Source organism: Aptenodytes forsteri, unplaced genomic scaffold (assembly GCF_000699145.1).
Source record: "Aptenodytes forsteri isolate BGI_AS27 unplaced genomic scaffold, ASM69914v1 Scaffold257, whole genome shotgun sequence".
NCBI lineage: Eukaryota > Metazoa > Chordata > Aves > Sphenisciformes > Spheniscidae > Aptenodytes > Aptenodytes forsteri.
In genome coordinates this window covers 5,472,901-5,491,183 of record NW_008795194.1, presented here as the reverse complement: position 1 = coordinate 5,491,183, position 18,283 = coordinate 5,472,901, and the positions used below count along the sequence as shown (strand labels likewise).

Genomic DNA, 18,283 nt, shown 5'->3' with positions numbered 1-18,283 from the left:
GAGCGGTTATGGAAGTGCTTATCATTAGTATTTGATGACTGTGCTTATTTTATTCCATTAACTTATAGGTAATAACTGACAGAGAGAAATGAAGTCCAATGTGAAATACTGCCGATTCTTTTATCCTGTAGCGTCACGGTAGCTGAAGTGGTTATGTCTTAAAGCTTTTTCAGGACACAGTTTGAGTAAGCAGTCTTGATGTGATGAATTTTTTGTGTAAAAGCTGTTTCAGTGCTAAAGAATTTCTTATTTTGCACATTAATATGGGTTAATGTCCTATTCTTTCCATATTACTGCAAGCAGTTCAAAACCTGCTCTGTTAACATCTGTGAAGTTTCCAGGGGGAGAAGGAACATCATGGTCTCGATAAGCCATGCTGTTGGTAGGCTGGTAGATAAATAGGCTGTTGAAGGCAGGCTTACTTCTAGCATTTTCATTTGGATTGGGGTGCTGCAAAGTCCTGCTTTTGACACTGCATATCTTGACTGTTTCCATCAAGTTCACTTCCCCTACGTGGGGCTACTGTGCCAGCTCATCTCTGATGGTGCAAGATTGGGAGCTGGGCCTGTCTGTGAAGGGCAGCCATCACAGGGCTGGTCCACATCCAGAGAACAAATAGTTTTGCAGGGTGAGTTAAGGTTTTTGGTTCTCTGATTAAAATTTATTGCTTTTCAACCATCAGTCTTTACCCCAAATCTCCACGTCCATGAAGAAGAATGCATCACGTAGTTTCTTGATCTGGTGGTCCTGGAATCTACTGTGCAAGCAGTGTATTCCAGCTATAATTCAGTATTACAGTAACATTTACATTGATTAAGTAAATAAGATAGCTGTTAAGGTCACAACTGAAGAATTACTTATTTAAGATTTATTGGAAAATCTACACCACAAACTTGGAAGTTTTAATCAAAAGTAACTCCTTGGTGCGAAACATTTTAATATCTGTACCTGTGCCTTTATGAACAATATACTTCTCTCAAGACAGAGCAGCAAGATACCATTTTACCACATTCTTTTATAGTGAATTGCTGCTTTGCAGTCAATTGTTGTACAAGCAGACATGCTTAGAGTTGTTGCGTGTCCAGGCAAATTTGGGTTTATAATTAACAACATCTGTTGTGGGAGTTCTGGCTGTCAGGAGTGCTTACAGAGGTGTTGGTCATTCCTAGAGGTCTGCAGTGTCCATAATTGCTGTCCTATGTCACTGGGGTTGTTTGGTTTCTGCAGTTAAGAAAATTGCTGTGTCCTCCCCCCCCTCCTCCCCCCCCAAAATGTGAATGGGATTCTTCTTGCCAGTCCATAAAATTCACACTGAAAAGCGTGGCCCTCAGCTAAAGCCAGTAAGCCTTCTGGAGTGAGGGAAGAAGGAACTTTTTTAGCAGGGTAGCTATCAAGTCCTGAAACAGGCATTTCCAGAGACTATTTAATTCTGCTTATTTTAGAAACAAGTCTCTTCCTGCTCTTTTTATAGCCAGAGCCTTGATGACTGGGGGTGGGGGCTGACTGTGTGACCAGTGTAGTCCAGCATACAGCCACTGTCTGTGGCTGCGAAGCAGTATCCTTTGCTTCTTTTTTTTCCCCCCAGTTCTCTTTTTCTCCATCCCCATCTCACCACCTCCGCCATGCCAGGACAAGCATCTCTGTACGCACATGGCTGAAACTAGCCACTTCCTTTGTTGGATTAGTGTTTCAGCCAGATCTTTTCCTTGCTCCAGCGCTCCTCAGTGGTGCACTAATGGTAGCACTGGTCAGAAAGGAAAGCAGTAAGAATAATCAACCAGGAGGTTGATTAACAAGGGTGAATAATCAACAAAGAGGATGGGACAGCTCTCTTAAGTGACTTTCCATCCTTACACTAGATGAAAGTGTCTGTAAACATAATCTCAGCTCTAGGAGGGATCAATTTCATACAGCATTTCTGAATCAAGCTTTAAACCCGTGAAGACGTAGCTGATGCAAAGAGGTGTCAGTCTGCAGGAAGCACGAATGCTAGTCCAAAAGTGTGAGTTGCTTATTCATTTCTAGGTTTATAAGTGTAATTAGAGTGGTATGTGGAGATGTGAATAAGTAGACTGTCTGGTTATTGCCTCAAAAAGGTGGCTTCTGCACAGCAACTCAACTCTTACTAGATATTTAAATGTTTCACCTGTGGTCTGAAGCGTGGTTATGTATTTCAATAGAAAGCTTTGCAGCAAGGCACACTTCAGTATGCAACAGAGGCAGATGCCTTGTAGTGTTTTCCTTTGCTTGGCATTTGCTTGGTGGATGCTGGAGCTCTGGGTCAGATGAGGAGCTGCTTGGCTGAGTGGAACAATATGCAGTGGCCTAACAGCTTCTTGCTAACGTTGCCTTAATATCAGTATAAACTGTGGCCTGTGTCAGGTGGGGTGAAATGCTGAGCTGAAGAGTGGTGAGAGGAGAGCAGCATAGCCATCGATATTTCATTTCAAAGGAATTCATGTTTCTGTAACTCTTAAATTTGTTTCTTGATCCTATTTGCCCAGTTAATTTTCTGCACAGAAAATTGCTGTTGTAATAAATAAATTAAAAAAGCTGTAAAAGGCTTTAGTGCTGTGGAGTAGTAAACTTAATTTCTAAATATCAAGCTGATTAACAGAATACAAAGGTGCTAAATACTTGATTTGCAAATTCAAAATTAGTCTCACTATGGAGAAATAATTCTTCCTTTTTCCTGTTGTCACTTAATGAGTCTCTCATTTCAAATTAGAAGCTCCAGAGATTTCTATCAAAGCTGGTTTTATAAAGAAAAAATTCTCTTCAAGCATTACTGTTTGTAGAGACAGTTAGCAAAAAAACTTGGAAAGCAGCGAGTCCAAACATTCAAGGTTATGTCCATGTTTGTCTTCCTAAAATATTTAACAAAAATAGAGTATAGTTCACAAATGTGCAGAAATAATTTTAAAATCAGTTTTTCAACAGCACGCCATTTGCAGCCTTTTAGAAAGGATCCAACTGGTGATATAGTTGTTAAAGAGATTTCAGTTCTTGGCAAGCTTACCTTTTGTAAGCTTTGAGTTGCTTTTTTTCAGGGGGAAAAAAAAATCACTTTTTCAAGGATTCTGGGATATTTTTCAAGGATTTAATTAGAAAGGGGAGAACAAGTATAATAGAAAATATGTAAATGTTGCACAAAATATTTCATTTATTTCTTGTAACAATGGGTTCTTTTCTGTTCCCATCGTCTGTGGTTGAATACTGACACGGGCGTTAGTTCCAGCTCCACCAACGGTTTCCAAAGGCTTCCTTTGGCTGTCTAGTGTAGTTAGGCGTTATTTGTTTTGGTTTATTCCCTTAACAGAAAAATCTGCAACAGGGCAGTCCACAGTACTAACCAGTGACTTACAGGAGAATGTATTTGACACTGTTGTGACCAGGCTGCTGCAGTGGTTAGGAGGAGGTTTGGAGGCTGAGGATGTGCATCGCTTTGCTTGCATTAAAGAATAATCAGAATTGAATCCAAATTAGCAAATCATTACTCGAGTTTTTCCAAAACTCAGCAGATGGAAAAGCTATTAAGCAGCAGAGGTAAAGGAAGCGAGCTAGTGTGTGTCGGAGGGCAGGCGGCTTGCTTTAGGAGAGGCATTGGCTTAGCCATATATGGAAGAGGACCTTTTCCTTGTTAACTTTACGGGGAATCTGTGCCCAGAACTACATTCATCATGCGGATGCATTTCCACAGGAACGTTTCTCTTCCAAATGGTCTTAGTCATAGTTTTAGCACTGTGTCACATCTTTGCTGACTTATTTATATAGTCTGCATGGGCTTGCTGTGCATCCACTGCTAGTCTGCCCTAAAAAGGTGAACTGTTTATAACTTTCTCATTTTGGCTAACAGAAAAGACAGTATTAAGCTGATGCCAGCAACTTAGTCTTTTTTTTACTGAAAACCCCACCCTGTTCTGGGCTGTACTTAAAGCAAAACTGCTTCTCGAGTAACAAAATATCCTTTCATTGAAGGGAAGTAAGGTTTGCTAAACACAGAACATACCTGCCATAAAACCAAAAAAGGAAGAACCTGTAAGTTGACCAACCTGGTTAGGCTTTGCCCTCCAGACTCCTAGTGCGATAGGTGTGTTTCTATACCATGTAACTGCTCTCTTTCTCTAACCTTGATTCAATCCCTTCATGTGTCTTCCACCTACTTGCATTTGTTGGGTCATGGTTCCCCTCTGATCAAGGTTCATGGTTGCGCATGTTTGATTTAGGTGGTTGCTTATAGAGGGGACTTAATAATAAGAGTGTTCATGAAAGAGAATTTTTGCAAATGAAGGACTGATCACCTTTGCAGCGACGGGCAGAGGGAAAAATTTGAGTTAGATAAGTAATGCTCAAAAGTTAAGTAAGGTATAATTCACAGTTCAATTTTTTCTTTGTTTTTTTAATCAGTAATTTCTTACGTGCATATGTCTAACATCTAGCAAAGTCATTCCACAACAAATTCTCTTAATTCTCCTATGTCTAAACTCCCCCCAGCCCTCTGGCTACAGCGTCCACTAAAGAGTGGGCCAAAATGATTTATCAGAAAAATATGAACCATATAATACTGTTGTTGGATACAATTTGTTAGCAAAGGGTTGGCTTCTGTTTGAAACCTTCCCCACCAGATTTTGGAGCAGCTATCCCTTCTCTGTTAGGTCTGGCTGGATGTGCAAAGAAACAATTATGAATGACCCTAAATCAGTGTGGGAAAACCAAAGCTCAACTGCTGTGCTTATTTAAGCATTGCTCACTTTGCTGCTAATTTATATGAATAATAGTACATCTTCTAGAAAATGACAGGTTCATTTTAAAAGTCTCTGCCAAATTCAGTTTTCCTTGGCTGTATTGCAAGATATTTTTTAGAACAAAAAGGTGTTAAGAATATTGATGTTTCCAGGATGACTGGAAAGGCTTTAATTAGCAATAACATTTTAGGATGACCAAGCAAATTGGCTGCCAGGGTCCAAGTTCTCAGAATTCTTATAATGAATAAAAGAGAAATGGAGTTTAAAATAGTACCAAAATTTAAAAGATATGACAACTGACCCTGTCTGACTACCTGCTATGAGAATAGAAGAAAATTTAGAGAAAAATGGTCTATTTGAAACCTATTTATAGAACATAATCCTATCTCTGGAGTACTAAGTGAAGTCTCACCAATAATTAAGGAAAATGACAAGTCAGTAACCTTAAATTGTGGTTTATGAGCATTCAAATCTTGTCTCATAAGGCATGTAGATTATATAGTTTGTATGTATTTATTTTTTCTGCCAGGCTTTTATTAAGATTTATAGCACTGAACAAAAGGTAGAGTGTTTTTTCTTTACTAAAGATGGTACCTATTAATTCTCTGTTGTTTAAAGAAGAAAAAAGGGGCTGAGTTTATATCAAGGATGACTTATGTTACATATTGTGAGAGGAAATTTCTAGTTTGGAGTATAAGGTGCAAAGTTAGGCTGTAAAATGCCCTTTGAAGGGTCCGAGAAAAATATTTTGGAGGGGGCCTTGAAGTTTATCTTAAAACAGAGACTTGAATAGAGAAGCTCTATTTCCATCTTGTATTTCTGTGGTATCTTTATTTAGAAGTCTCCCTGTGATAACATTCAGAGCATAAATATTTTTAATAAGATGTTAAAAGCTTAGTTTGGGTTCTCCCCCCCCAGCTGAACAGCATTTCCAAATTTCTCATAGCTTGCTAGTTTACCTAACGTAAGAGAGTTTCAGAGTAATTTAAGAAGCAGCTACCCTGTTTGATGTCTTCTAAACACAAAGTTTAGCCCACAAACATAGTTGTACCAGCTGGACAGTTTTGCTCTAATACAACCAAGATCATTTGATTTGCACCTGCTCCATATTCCTTGTCTCCTCTGAAACACAGTTGCATGTCTGCAGTTTCATGCAACTTTTTTTTTTGCTTACTCGTTATGATAAATCATCCAGTTTGGTCTTCTGATTATGTATTTCAGACTAATTTAAAATTGCTTGCATGGGCTGGCGTCCTCTGTTGCTTGGTATGGAATGGATTTGCTCAGCAAGGTAAGTCTCTTGATTTCATTGCAGTAATTTAATGTTGCTTTAAAACTATATATATATTTAGCAGTTACTTATGTAGATAAATATATCATTGTTAGACGAGTGCTAATGGAAATACGTCAATCGTATCTCATGTTAATAACCTGTTTGTAGTTAAACTTAGTTTACAAAGCCAGAATGAAACAAACTAAAATTCTATTGTTGTTAGCACCTTTTTATAAATGAAGTGACTGATTTGTATTCTTTGCTAGGTGGAAGTGACTGCATAAAGGCTAATGCAAAATCATGTGGTGAATGTATACAAGCAGGACCAAACTGTGGTTGGTGTAAAAAAACAGTAAGTGTTGCAAAATTCCTTTTACAGTTTGGTTTTTTCCCTTGGTTTCAAATTTTAGTAAATACTTTAAATGTATAGAAATGTCTGTCTTCCACAATAATAGTTTCCTGTAGCTCTTCAATTTGATGCTTATTTGTACTTAAAAATTCAGACACTATGATTTTCATGATGTCCTGGTTTGAGTAGAATTGCTTTTCACAACGTGTTTACTTCTACTTTCCTAAATCTTAAGACCCTACAGGCTGTCTCAGTTATTTAAAATCATTCCAGCATAGAATCTGTCTGCGTATGCTTAATTATATTCTTCCAGTGACATTAGAGTAAGAGGTAATTTTAGACAGACATAGGTGGAGTAGGGGAAGAGATTGAAGGTGTTCTTTTTATAAAAGAAAGATGTTTAAATTTTAGTTTTTTATTGTTGGTAGACTGGGGGGGTAGGAGATTGGTTTGTGCGGGTGGGTTGTTTGTTTCAGTATGAAACATAAAAGGAGTGCTTTCTTATGTAATTAAAAATTAAATTCAGGAAATGCAAAATGTAAGATAATCTTAAATTGTGTGACTTAACTAGTGTATGCTGAAGTGTCGTCTTCAGGTTAGAAACAGAAGAAAATGTTTTTTACAGCTCTTCTTTGGTTTGTTAATGAAAACCAGGAAATTTTCCTGTTTCTTGCTAGAAGATGATAATGCGTATTTATTTCCATATAGTACGTACTTACTGTCCCCCAAACCAGCTTATAAACTTTAAACATTTAATTAAACTAAGATTTGGCCTTGAGGTGTCAGATTTGTTGTAGGTCCTAGTCATCAAGAACTGACAAGCTTTAGAATATATTTATTTATATGCATATTGGGGGGGGGGGGCGGAATCAGAATTGACAAGTTTCTCAATTAGAAGCCTTATTTATTCATATTTCAGGTTAGAGCTTTTTTTAGGTTTGAGGTAATGGTAATTTGTTGTTCAGGGCAAAGTTACGTAGTGGTTTTGCTTATGGATCTTACTTTCGGATTGAATTTCCCCAAAATAAAAGAGTTGTCGTCTGTCTCTCCCGTGCTCTGTCAGCATATTGCCATTATTTTGTTGTGGAGTACCAGGGTACACTTACATAATCTTTAGTTAAAGCCTTTCTAAAAAAAAAAAAAAGTTAAAAGGGAGGGTAGTTGCCGAGTAGGCTGTACAAATAGGTTCACGTTATTGACGACTACATGAAGATGAGAGCTTTTTCCACTGCTGTCACTTTTAGAGTAGCTGATTTAAAAAGATGTCCTGCCCAATGTCACCTCTGACAGAAGCATTTTTTTTATTTCATCTTGCTTACATCTTAAACACAGGTAAGTATAAGTAGATGCAAACTCCTGGACTAAATAGTCACTGATGTATTTAGTATAATTTAACATATTTCAGGACTGTTTATTTTATTACTGAACTTAAAAAAACAAACAAACAAAAAAAAAAACCAACCCAACCAAACAGAAGATGGAGTCATTGTAAAAGGTGTTATTGTGGGTAGAGTATAATGAATTGCAGATAGCTGTAAACTTGATACTCTTCTGCCTGTGTTTTCTAGGACTTTTTGCAAGAAGGAGAACCAACATCTGCCCGATGTGATGACTTGGCAGCACTAAAGAGTAAAGGCTGTCCTATGGAAGATATAGAAAATCCCAGAGGTAGCAAACAGGTGCTTGAAGATAGAGAAGTAACGAATCGTAAGATAGGTGCTGCAGAGAAGCTGAAACCAGAGGCCATTACACAGATCCAGCCACAAAAATTAGTACTGAAACTAAGAGTCGGTAAGGACAGTTTCATTCTAGTCTTCGGATGATTTTTCTGTCACCATCCCATCAGCATTTTTTGTTTTAAATGTGTAACCATTTTGTTACAGAAACTACTATTGTTCACATAATCTGAATGATAGCAGAGCCATTCAGGTCAGCCCCAGGTGTTTAGATACTTCAAATACTGTTTGATTTTTATGAAAGGTTAGCTATTATCACTTGTTCCCAATAGAACTTATGAGAAAATAGCATACATTGATACATATATCAGGAAGGTAAAATTGTTTTGTTCTTGGTATTTTGTAGTTGATTTTCTACAGTGTGGCTTCTTAGAATGGAAGTAGAGGAGTGTGCAAAAACTTAGAGAAGTTATGAGAGCATTTCCTTTTCCTTGAAGTACTGCTGTTGCCTAAAGTCTGCATGTCTGAACTGAATGCTTCTGTAGTTATGCAGCAATCCAAAAATCTTGCTATGTAAAATACTTTCCAGAGGCTAAAGATGTGGACGCGGGACTACAGTAATGAGAACAAAGTAGTTGTGTACCATTTCCAGCCCCTAAAGAAAACTTTATTTCATTCAAATGGGCCGGGGGGGAAACAGGGCTAGTAGCTCATACAGTACTTGAGCATAATGAAGATTGTCCTTAAGGAGAGTTCCTAGGTGCTGCAGACACATTCAACAACTACCTTGTATTTACCTGCAATAAGAGCCTGTACTCGGGGTCAGCTGCTTGGTGGTGATTGCCTTAATAAATGCAAGATGATCTGAAGAAGCTTAGCATGATGAGGAGAGGAAAGGAATGAAAGCTATTTTGCAATTTTGGTATTGCCCCGATTTATTTCTAATGTGACCCTTTCAGCTTCAAACCAAATTATTATCCCCCTGTTGACACAGAAGTTTCTTCATCAGAACATATGAGGGACCTGGGCAACCAGAACCTAATTACCCAAAATATTATTACTCTGTTTATAAGCACTTCTCTTGGTCATAAGTTCTCTGAGCGACTGTGTGCTTGCAGAGGGGGATACTTACCTTCTGTGCAGGCTCTTTTAAACAGTAGCCAGGGAAAATCTAAAGCTTTTAGGTTTTGGTTGTTGTTTTTTTTGTTTGGGGGGGGTTTGCCTTTTTTTTTTTTTGTGAAAACCATACTGCATAGCTGCATGATCCATATGCTATTCACTTTGCCCATCTAATGGTTTCCCCAGTTTGCTAATTTTGCTCATGTTAAGCAAATGTTTGCTAATTATTAAGCAGACTTAAGCAGCAGCAATATCACCATTTAAGTTCAGTGACCGAGGGGGGTGGGGGAAAATACTTCTAATTCTATTCCTTATTTCATATATATTAGGCAAAAGAATACTTTTCCATTTTCCCGGAGGCAGCATAATTCTTCTGCAGTGTCTCTCAACATCAGAGTGAGACTACATGCTTCTGTTGGCAAAACTCAGGGTCTGGGCTTGCAATTGCAACAAATAGTAACATGCCATTATCTCACTGCCATTTCTGTGCTCTCAGCCTGTATTTGATGCAAAGTAACTTGAAATATTCCATCCAGAACTGATTTTTCTTTTATAAACCTATTTAAACAATGTGTGCATTTTTAAACTAAACCCTGAGAATTTTTTGAGTCATCTTGGATGCAAATAGATATTCAAAATTAGTGCTATTAGATCTTACAGGAACCTTGTTAAAATTATTGCAAGTATGAAGATTTGAAATTTCAGCAACTAAGAGAGGCTTCATTTTTGACAGGCTAGTATTTTCTATGGGGAGATAAAATACCTTGGAAATATGAAGTTGAATATTCAAGAAATATTTCTTGAAACTTATTTCATCATAATTTGATGTTAAGCATTTCAATTAACAGAAGAAAAAAATCACTCACCTCTAGTTCAAAACCTCCATTAGTATGTCAAAGACTTTCCTTAAAAAGGCATTTTTCTTGCCAGTGCAGTTGTGGAATTTTTAATGGTTTCTATTTGTTGTTTAATCTCTGAAACAGGGGAACCCCAAACATTTTCATTAAAATTTAAGAGAGCTGAAGACTACCCCATTGACCTTTATTATCTTATGGACCTCTCCTATTCTATGAAGGATGATTTAGAGAATGTGAAAAGTCTCGGAACGGCTCTGATGGTAGAAATGGGAAAAATAACTTCAGACTTTCGAATTGGTAAGAAAGATTTGCCTATTCTAAAAAAAAAAAATTCAAGTTTCCTTCCTGATGTTTTTCACACAATTGCATATGAAGAATAATTTTTTTTCAAATTAGCAGTATTATGGCAGATATTCTAATACACAGAACTTGTTGAGGAACATGAGAGTACTTGGTGTTGACGGAGAAGGTAGAACGTAAACAAGTACAAGAGCTATTTCCAACGTCAGTTCAGCTATAATGCATTTGCATTCTGTTGTGTCATAATACAAATAAGACTTCCATTCTTCAACTTACAGGGCTTTTATTGTTCTGTCTTAGGCTTTGGCTCTTTTGTGGAGAAAACTGTGATGCCATATATAAGTACAACACCAGCCAAACTCAGAAATCCTTGTACAGGTGACCAGAACTGTACAAGTCCATTTAGCTATAAAAATGTACTCAGCCTTACCAGTGAAGGAAATAAATTCAATGAACTTGTAGGTAAACAGCACATTTCTGGGAATTTAGATTCTCCTGAAGGTGGATTTGATGCAATAATGCAGGTTGCAGTTTGTGGGGTAAGTGTGTATTAGTTTTCTTTACTGCTCTATTAAATGAAATTGTCTGAATACAGCCTTAGTGTTTTATGGTGGCTGATGTTTGAACATGTCATCTCATGCTAGCAAGACAAGATAGCGAATGAAACTGGGAAATGTGAAACTCGATTAGAGGTCACATTCACAGCAGATAGTCCAAAGACAAAGTTTTTGAAGTTTGCTGTAAAAGAAGAGTCAAATTCTGCTCAAAAGTGTATGAAATCCTGAGTAAGCAACTATTCTCAAATTATTTTGAAGTTTTATATGCTTCTTGTAGCTGTTGTTTCAGAATAGTTTGGTGAATTGTAACTTCTACTAGCTTCTCAGACAGAAGTAGATGGAAACCTGATTTTTGTTTATTTTTGAAGATCTGATCTAGATCACTGCATTCTTCTTTGATGTTTCTGTAGTCTGGCAGACCATTCTATGCACCTGTATAACATGGACTCCCAAAAAAGTGATATCCAAGTTTATTGCTTTGTTACCATATCATTTTTGCTGTTTATCAATGGAGTCAGAACTTTCTGAAACAGTCTAAAGTCTTATTTTAAAAGTGCAGTGTTAATCATAAGCCTTCTAGGGGGTTTTTTGTTCTTTTTTTTATTTTTGGAGGTAACTGGTATTTGTGATGCTTTTATATGGTCTTCTGTCCTTATATTAAATAGGGCTTCAACTCGATGGAAGAACTTAAAAAAATAGGAAAGGGCAGGTTACAGAATTAGGCCCTGCAGTTGTGGGCCAGGATGCTCATGGGACAGTGAAAAAGGGCAGTCCTCTGGCAAGCACTATGCTGGGTACAAATCTGGACTAAATTGGCAAAGCCTGATGATTCTTCAGAGCCTAATGCCGGGCAAGCTGTAATCTTCCAGTTCGAGATTGCAGCAGTGCTCTACACGCTAACGTTTTCCTCTGTGCTTGGGCTACGTGGTAGTGACATAGAAGTGGACTTGGCTTTAAAGAGCTGGAGTGACGTGCCCGATTTCTAAAACCCTATCGCTCTTCAGATACTCTAGTGAGAACTGAACAGACCAAAGTACATCTCAAAAAGAATGTTTCTTGCCTTTGGTGAAAAACCTGCAGCAGATATTTTGGAGCAGACATTTAATTAAATGCAAGTGCTTTTAAGGTTTGAGTGTATTATATGATGTCCAGGGTTACACTTTTGCAGTATGGCTTCTCCTAAGTCAGTCTACTTTTTCATGCATTTGTCTCTCAAGTGTTGGTCTCTGATGCTATAAAATAAATTGGTGCAAAATACCAAAAATACATTTGTTTGTTTCCCAAGGAACAAATTGGCTGGAGAAATGTTACAAGACTATTAGTGTTTTCTACGGATGCTGGATTTCACTTTGCAGGAGATGGTAAACTTGGTGGAATTGTTTTACCAAATGATGGGAAATGTCATCTGGAAAATAATATGTACACAATGAGCCACTATTACGTAAGTCTTTACATAATCTTCCAGGGAAATTAATATTTTGTAATACTTAAGCTCAAAAAAACCTCATTAGGTCATCTGGTATAGTTTCAGGCTGCTACATCTTTTGAACTTCACCCATTTACCTCTGTATTACCTCAAGTGACTTTAGTTTAACTAAAGCAAATGTGCAAGAATTAATCCAGTCTTAATTGGAAAATTTAAAGAAATGGCAACTTTCACACTATGATTTGCGTTCTTGGTTATTAACCTTTTAAATAATTAATAATCCTGCATGTCCACTGACAGACTGAGGTGGCTCTGTCCCATGATTTTATCATTTCGCTAGTCTTTGTGTTCGGAAGTATTTTACTACTGTAAAAAATACTGTGAAATAGAGAGTGCCTTGGCCAGTTTTTTTAAGACTGCTCGAAATCTTATGATACAAAGCTTATGGTAAAAGCATGCTTAACAACAGTGCCTTCATGGTTTATTGATAGGTAGATCAGACAAAAGATGAAAAGAAAAACATTTACCAGATGGGGTAAACGCAATAAGCTTTACAAAGTTTGTGTGTTCATATATTCCTAAAGTTAAGTGAGTATTGTTCAATGAAAACCTAAAATTAATTCAGTTTTATTTCATCTTTTCTTTATGAAACAGTGTAAAAGGTAGTGGTTTTCACTGAGATAAGTCATATGGAAAACTACTGAAGGTAATTTTCTGAGAACATTGAGATTAGGGATTTAACCTGGAGACTTTAAGTGGCGCAGGGAATATGATAATGTTATTGTGAAAAAACACCTAACTTCATGGGGCATATATGGAATCTTTTCAATGCATGTTTGTTTTCAGAGGGTGTTTTGCTTTAGAACTGTGACATAAGCTGGCTAGTTGGAAGTCTTACATATGTTTCTGAAGGTGATTTGGATTTACGAAGTCAAAGTCTTTCTGATAGTTTTGTAGCAATGTGTCCCAAATTTGAATTGCATTTTGTTCTTGATTTTTATAGGATTATCCCTCTATTGCTCATCTGGTACAGAAGCTTAGTGAGAACAATATTCAGACAATCTTTGCCGTTACTGAAGAGTTTCAGGCAGTTTATAAGGTAAAGATAAATAACACATTTCTGGTCTCTGTACTTTCCCTCAAGCACTAAGACTGACTCAGATTTGCTCTGAAGTCATTAAAATTGCTTGATTTGAAATTAAAATAATTACAGAAGTAAGTGATAGTGGAAGCAATATTTTGCTACTTAAGTTTTTATTATTAAGCCTTTTTTACTTGTTCAGATTGATACTGAGCGGGTGTGTAATTTCCAAGGAAAAAGCGCCTCTTCTCCTTGCCCCTCTTTATACTTTATAGGTAGGAGGGAGTGGAGAACATATTTGCAGTGCTAATTTTTAGGAACATTTTTACAGCAAAATAGCTGAGGGGAGTATGGATACTGAATCAAGAGACACATTTTGTCCTCTGTGGTCTATTTATATTCCTGATGTTTAAAATTAACTAAACTGCTGGATGTGATTGTGAAATAGAAAATGACTGTGTAAAGGAGATGCATATTTTTCCTCGTTTTAAGCTAACAAGGTGGGTTTTGTTTTTTGTTTTTTGTTTGGGGTTTTTTAAAACTATATTCAAATTGTAAGTTTTTTCTTTTTCGTTGGAAAACATCTTTTATCTGCCCATCTTTAATGCACTAGAAGTGTGGTTCTTTAAGATCTTGAAGATATATTATATGCGGTCAGCTTGTACAGGAGAAGGTCTTAGTATTCTATTACCAAACTTAACATGAAAGTGCAAAGGAGAAGAAAAGGCTAGATATTTGTTTATATTAGTAGTGCTGTGCATAACCTCAAAAATCGTGAAGATCGCTGGTACTGTAGCCTTGTTTTTGAAGTACTTGGTCTTGACGGTTGGACTCGATGATCTTAGAGGTCTTTTCCAACCTTAATGATTCTATGACTAGTTAATCCACTAAAGCATTATATCGCCATACAGATATTTATAGTACAAAATATACTTTGTTAGTAAGACTGTAATTTTCCTTTTACTTGTAAATACTGAAAGGAATTGAAAAACCTGATACCAAAATCGGCAGTGGGAACATTGTCTTCAAACTCCAGCAATGTGATTCAGCTGATCATTGATGCATACAATGTAAGTTCAGATTTTATTCGGGTTGTATTAATTTTTCTTGCTTCTAAGTTGTTATGAGTTTTTCAGGCAGATACTCCAAGGTGGATTTTATTTTTTTTCCTACAAAATAGGATGTGAGTATACTAAGCTATAAATCCCGCCATTGCAGTAAAACAACATTAGATGTTCAGACACTATGGCAATAAGAGGTTAGATGACTAGAAACATACACTCTTAAAGCCACTTAAAACAACATTACAAAGAAAAAGTTATCATCCATGTTTTCCCTTTTAAAAAGTAAAATCCACAACCAAAAGCCACACTCTTTCTTCAGCACCTTCAGTTCTTGCCTTCTTTCCATGTGGAAGCGAAAAAGGTCATTTTGCAACCTCTTGACCCCAAAGAAAATGTCTCCATCAACCTCAGGGACTCCTGGGTTTGGCCCCAAAATATTTTCTTCAGAGCTGTGTTCTGTAAATGAGACCCATTTCTCCTTTGGAGTACATGGGGCAAACAAGTGTCTCCAACGTCTGTGGAGACCTGCCCTCACTCTGCGTAACAGGGTTCAGCTGTAAGAAGGGGTCACCACGGCGTGACTGTGAGCAGCTCTGGGCTGGTGTTTCTCAGCATGCTGGAATTTACATAATTCCAGTGTGCCCATGGGATTGGTGCTTAGACTGTGCATAGTTGTATAATGTCTTTTTTTTTCACCAGCAAAATGCTTACACGACTCATTTCGAAGTTAGCTAATAACTGTTGTTTTAGTCCCTTTCTTCAGAGGTTATCCTGGAAAACAGTAAGCTACCAAAAGGAGTGACAATCAGTTATAAGTCTTTCTGCAAGAATGGAGTGAATGACACACAAGAAGATGGAAGGAAATGTTCCAACATTTCAATTGGAGATGAGGTAACTTCCAGTATATGTGCTGCTACTCAAATATAAAATTCATTTAAAATGTCCAACACTCAGTATTTTTATTTTTTTTTATAGTACAGACAAAACTCCTTTTAGTAACGTGGCACTCCATTTATTTTTCTTTGCAGGTTAAATTTGAGATTAATGTAACAGCTAATGAATGTCCAAAGAAAGAACAAAATGAAACAATTAAAATTAAACCACTGGGATTCACTGAAGAAGTGGAAATTAATCTCCAGTTCATCTGTGAATGTCAGTGTCAAAGTGAAGGAGAACCTAATAGTCCAGCCTGCCACGAAGGAAATGGAACATTTGAATGTGGTGCATGCAGGTAAATAAATAGACTTTATTTATTTTTGCAAAAGGGAAATATGAGCAAGACCTTTGTTTCCTTAATTAGGGTTTATTTGATTTTACTAACTTTTTTTTTTTAGTGAAAGGACAAGAATTACTGTTGCAGACGCATTTCTTTTAGGATATTTTGCCATGCTGTCTTATCTCTGCAGATAATCCATGTGCTGGAATTCGTAGTATTGATCATTAGATTGGTACTATTGTACGAGTCAGAATTGGAATTTGTCCTTGAGTCAGCCCTTTAAATGATATAGGTCTTACTGCTTTTTCTGTTTCTTTATTTAATTTCGAGGTCCATGTAATATGGTGAAATTATGGATTTTATGGAACAAAATTAATGGTATTAATCTGTGATATTTTTGCAAGTATTCATACTGATCTAATTATATCCTTCTAACGTGAGGTCTGCTGATTTTGAGAAATTTGAAGGCTTCCTAGTTTTTTGGTAGGAGCTCCTACCCAGATTGGCACCAATTGTTTCGTAGTAGGGAAGAGTAAAAAGTCATAAAAGAACAACCTTTTATTTTGGATGACATTCCCAATCTCTTCTCCCTACTTTATTTCGAACCTTTTGGGGTCTTATTGCAATGTTTCTTCTAATTGCATATATCTATAAATAGTTCAGGCTATCTATAACTTTTTTTGTATACATATGCCTTTGAAATGTCCATTATTGCCCATCACAGGGATTAGATTAGATATGTATTCTTTATTACACATTTGAAAATTAAGTAAAATGATGCTGGGTTTTCTGGAATTACACATAATGAATGACACACAATGAAAGCAGAGCAAAATCTTAGAGTTTCAGTGGAGGCTGGTTGAAGATCAACCTAGTAAGTCAAGGTTGTAGCTTTTTTTTTTCCCCCCTCCAAGAAATCTACAGCGAAAATGAAAACAACTTCTTGGAAACACTTGAGATGAGAATGGTAAGAGCAGAATGAATTTAAGTACTTCTCTAGGAAAACAAGATCCAGGACTTTGGAAAACAATATTGGTTCCTGCTCAATGAACTGTGACTGAAATAAAAATTTTAAGTCTCACTCCTCGTGGTTTAATATGTGACTATTATTAAAAATAAAGCAAAAGATACTGAGTTCAACCTTGGAGGACTTTGGCATAGAACTGACTAACATCTGCCTGGTGAATTTGGTGGTGGTAGTTAACAGGGTGTTTGAAAGACTGAGGTATGGCCTCCTAACTGCTTAGTATTCTGTAAGTTGAGGAATAAACCACTTTGGGCCATAAATACTGGATACATTGCTCCATTTTGCAGTCAGGTTTTGATGTTCCCTTTCAATAAGGAAAGCAGATTTTTGCCATCTTTGTGTAGAAAGACTTAATAAACTTGGTATTGCTGGTGTCCCCGTGGCTTCACACAGAGGAGAACAGACCCATGAATAAGAACAGGCTTTTGCTTTTGCAACAGTAGCAGGTTCCTGAAGGAAGCGTTGTCTCTGCCCCGCAGCAGTTTGTCAATCACTGCTGGGAACAAGAACAACCTCCGTTTGTTCATCGATATTTTAACCTTGGTAATGAGAAGTGCTGATCCCTGAAGATCTCATCTCAGCAGCTCTGAAGATCATCTACTCTCCTGCCTAATTGTTGTTCATGGAAAATCTTTTCATTGAAAGATGACAGCAGCTACAGTGAACAGTCACTGTCACTTAAAAATAATTATTGTTCAGTAACATGAGAGAGGGATTAATAGTGGTTATGTGGCAATTTAGTTAGAGGTGGTGACACATAGTTTCTCACCTGGAATGAGTAATCAGCATAGGAGCAACACAGACGTTTGCTCCAGCGGCTTCAAGAATGGCTACACAGATGTCAGCTGGAAATCTCATTTGAAGTTTAACTCGGAATATCCCGTGAGAGAATAGTCACTCTTACTCCTGTTCTTTGTGCTATTTTTGCAGTCTTTTTATTGTATGACTTTTAATTAAGTTTGTATTTTCAGTTGTGTTTTTACCTTGCAGATGTAATGAAGGACGTATTGGAAGACTATGTGAATGTAGTACAGATGAAGTAAATAGTGAGGATATGGATGCTTACTGCAGGAGGGAGAACAGTACAGAAATATGCAGTAACAATGGAGAATGCATTTGTGGACAATGCGTATGCAAGAAAAGAGAAAACACCAATGAAGTGTATTCTGGCAAATATTGTGAATGTGATAACTTCAACTGTGATCGATCAAATGGTTTGATTTGTGGAGGTGAGAAACTACTTCAGAGTTTTCTGCAGGCAAAACTGGGCAGCAGTTTACAAGTCTGTCAGCTCTACCCTGTAGAGTAGTGATACTTAGCTTATAGATCATAGCTACTTGGTAACAGAGATGAGAATATCCACAGATTTAGTGATTGAAAATGTCTATTAATAAAACAGCTCTCTGTGATCATGAACATGCAGTGTGTTAATACACATTTCACCTTCGTTAAATCACAGCTCCAAGAAGGATGTAAAGTGAACTTGACTTCTGCTGTTTATTACAGAATTACCCTCAGGTATTATAGTAAAGAATGCTGAGACAACTGGCCTGAGATTATAATGTTATACTGGCTCAGTGTAACCACTGCGTC

The 18,283-nt window shown here is 37.0% G+C and overlaps 1 protein-coding gene across 1 annotated transcript; it reads left to right on the top strand.

Annotated features, from left to right (window-relative positions):
* Nucleotides 1-5,919: 5,919 nt before the first annotated feature.
* Nucleotides 5,920-17,999, top strand: ITGB1 (integrin subunit beta 1). The gene is made up of 11 exons (XM_009278688.2): nt 5,920-6,036; nt 6,285-6,370; nt 7,936-8,158; nt 10,146-10,316; nt 10,620-10,858; nt 12,162-12,317; nt 13,306-13,401; nt 14,364-14,453; nt 15,198-15,338; nt 15,476-15,678; nt 17,681-17,999. Exons 1-11 carry the CDS (start codon nt 5,925-5,927, stop codon nt 17,997-17,999), a joined length of 1,836 nt encoding a protein of 611 aa, XP_009276963.1. The 5' UTR covers nt 5,920-5,924.
* The last annotated feature ends 284 nt before the right edge of the window (nt 18,000-18,283 follow it).

Bases quoted from the DNA above. Each gene is read 5' to 3' on its own strand.
- ITGB1 (XM_009278688.2), top strand. From the start codon at position 5,925: ATGATAAATCATCCAGTTTGGTCTTCTGATTATGTATTTCAGACTAAT. The intron at 8,159-10,145 runs GTAAGGACAGTT...TCTCTGAAACAG, and splicing joins AGTACTGAAACTAAGAGTCG to GGGAACCCCAAACATTTTCA. The intron at 10,317-10,619 runs GTAAGAAAGATT...GTTCTGTCTTAG, and splicing joins AACTTCAGACTTTCGAATTG to GCTTTGGCTCTTTTGTGGAG.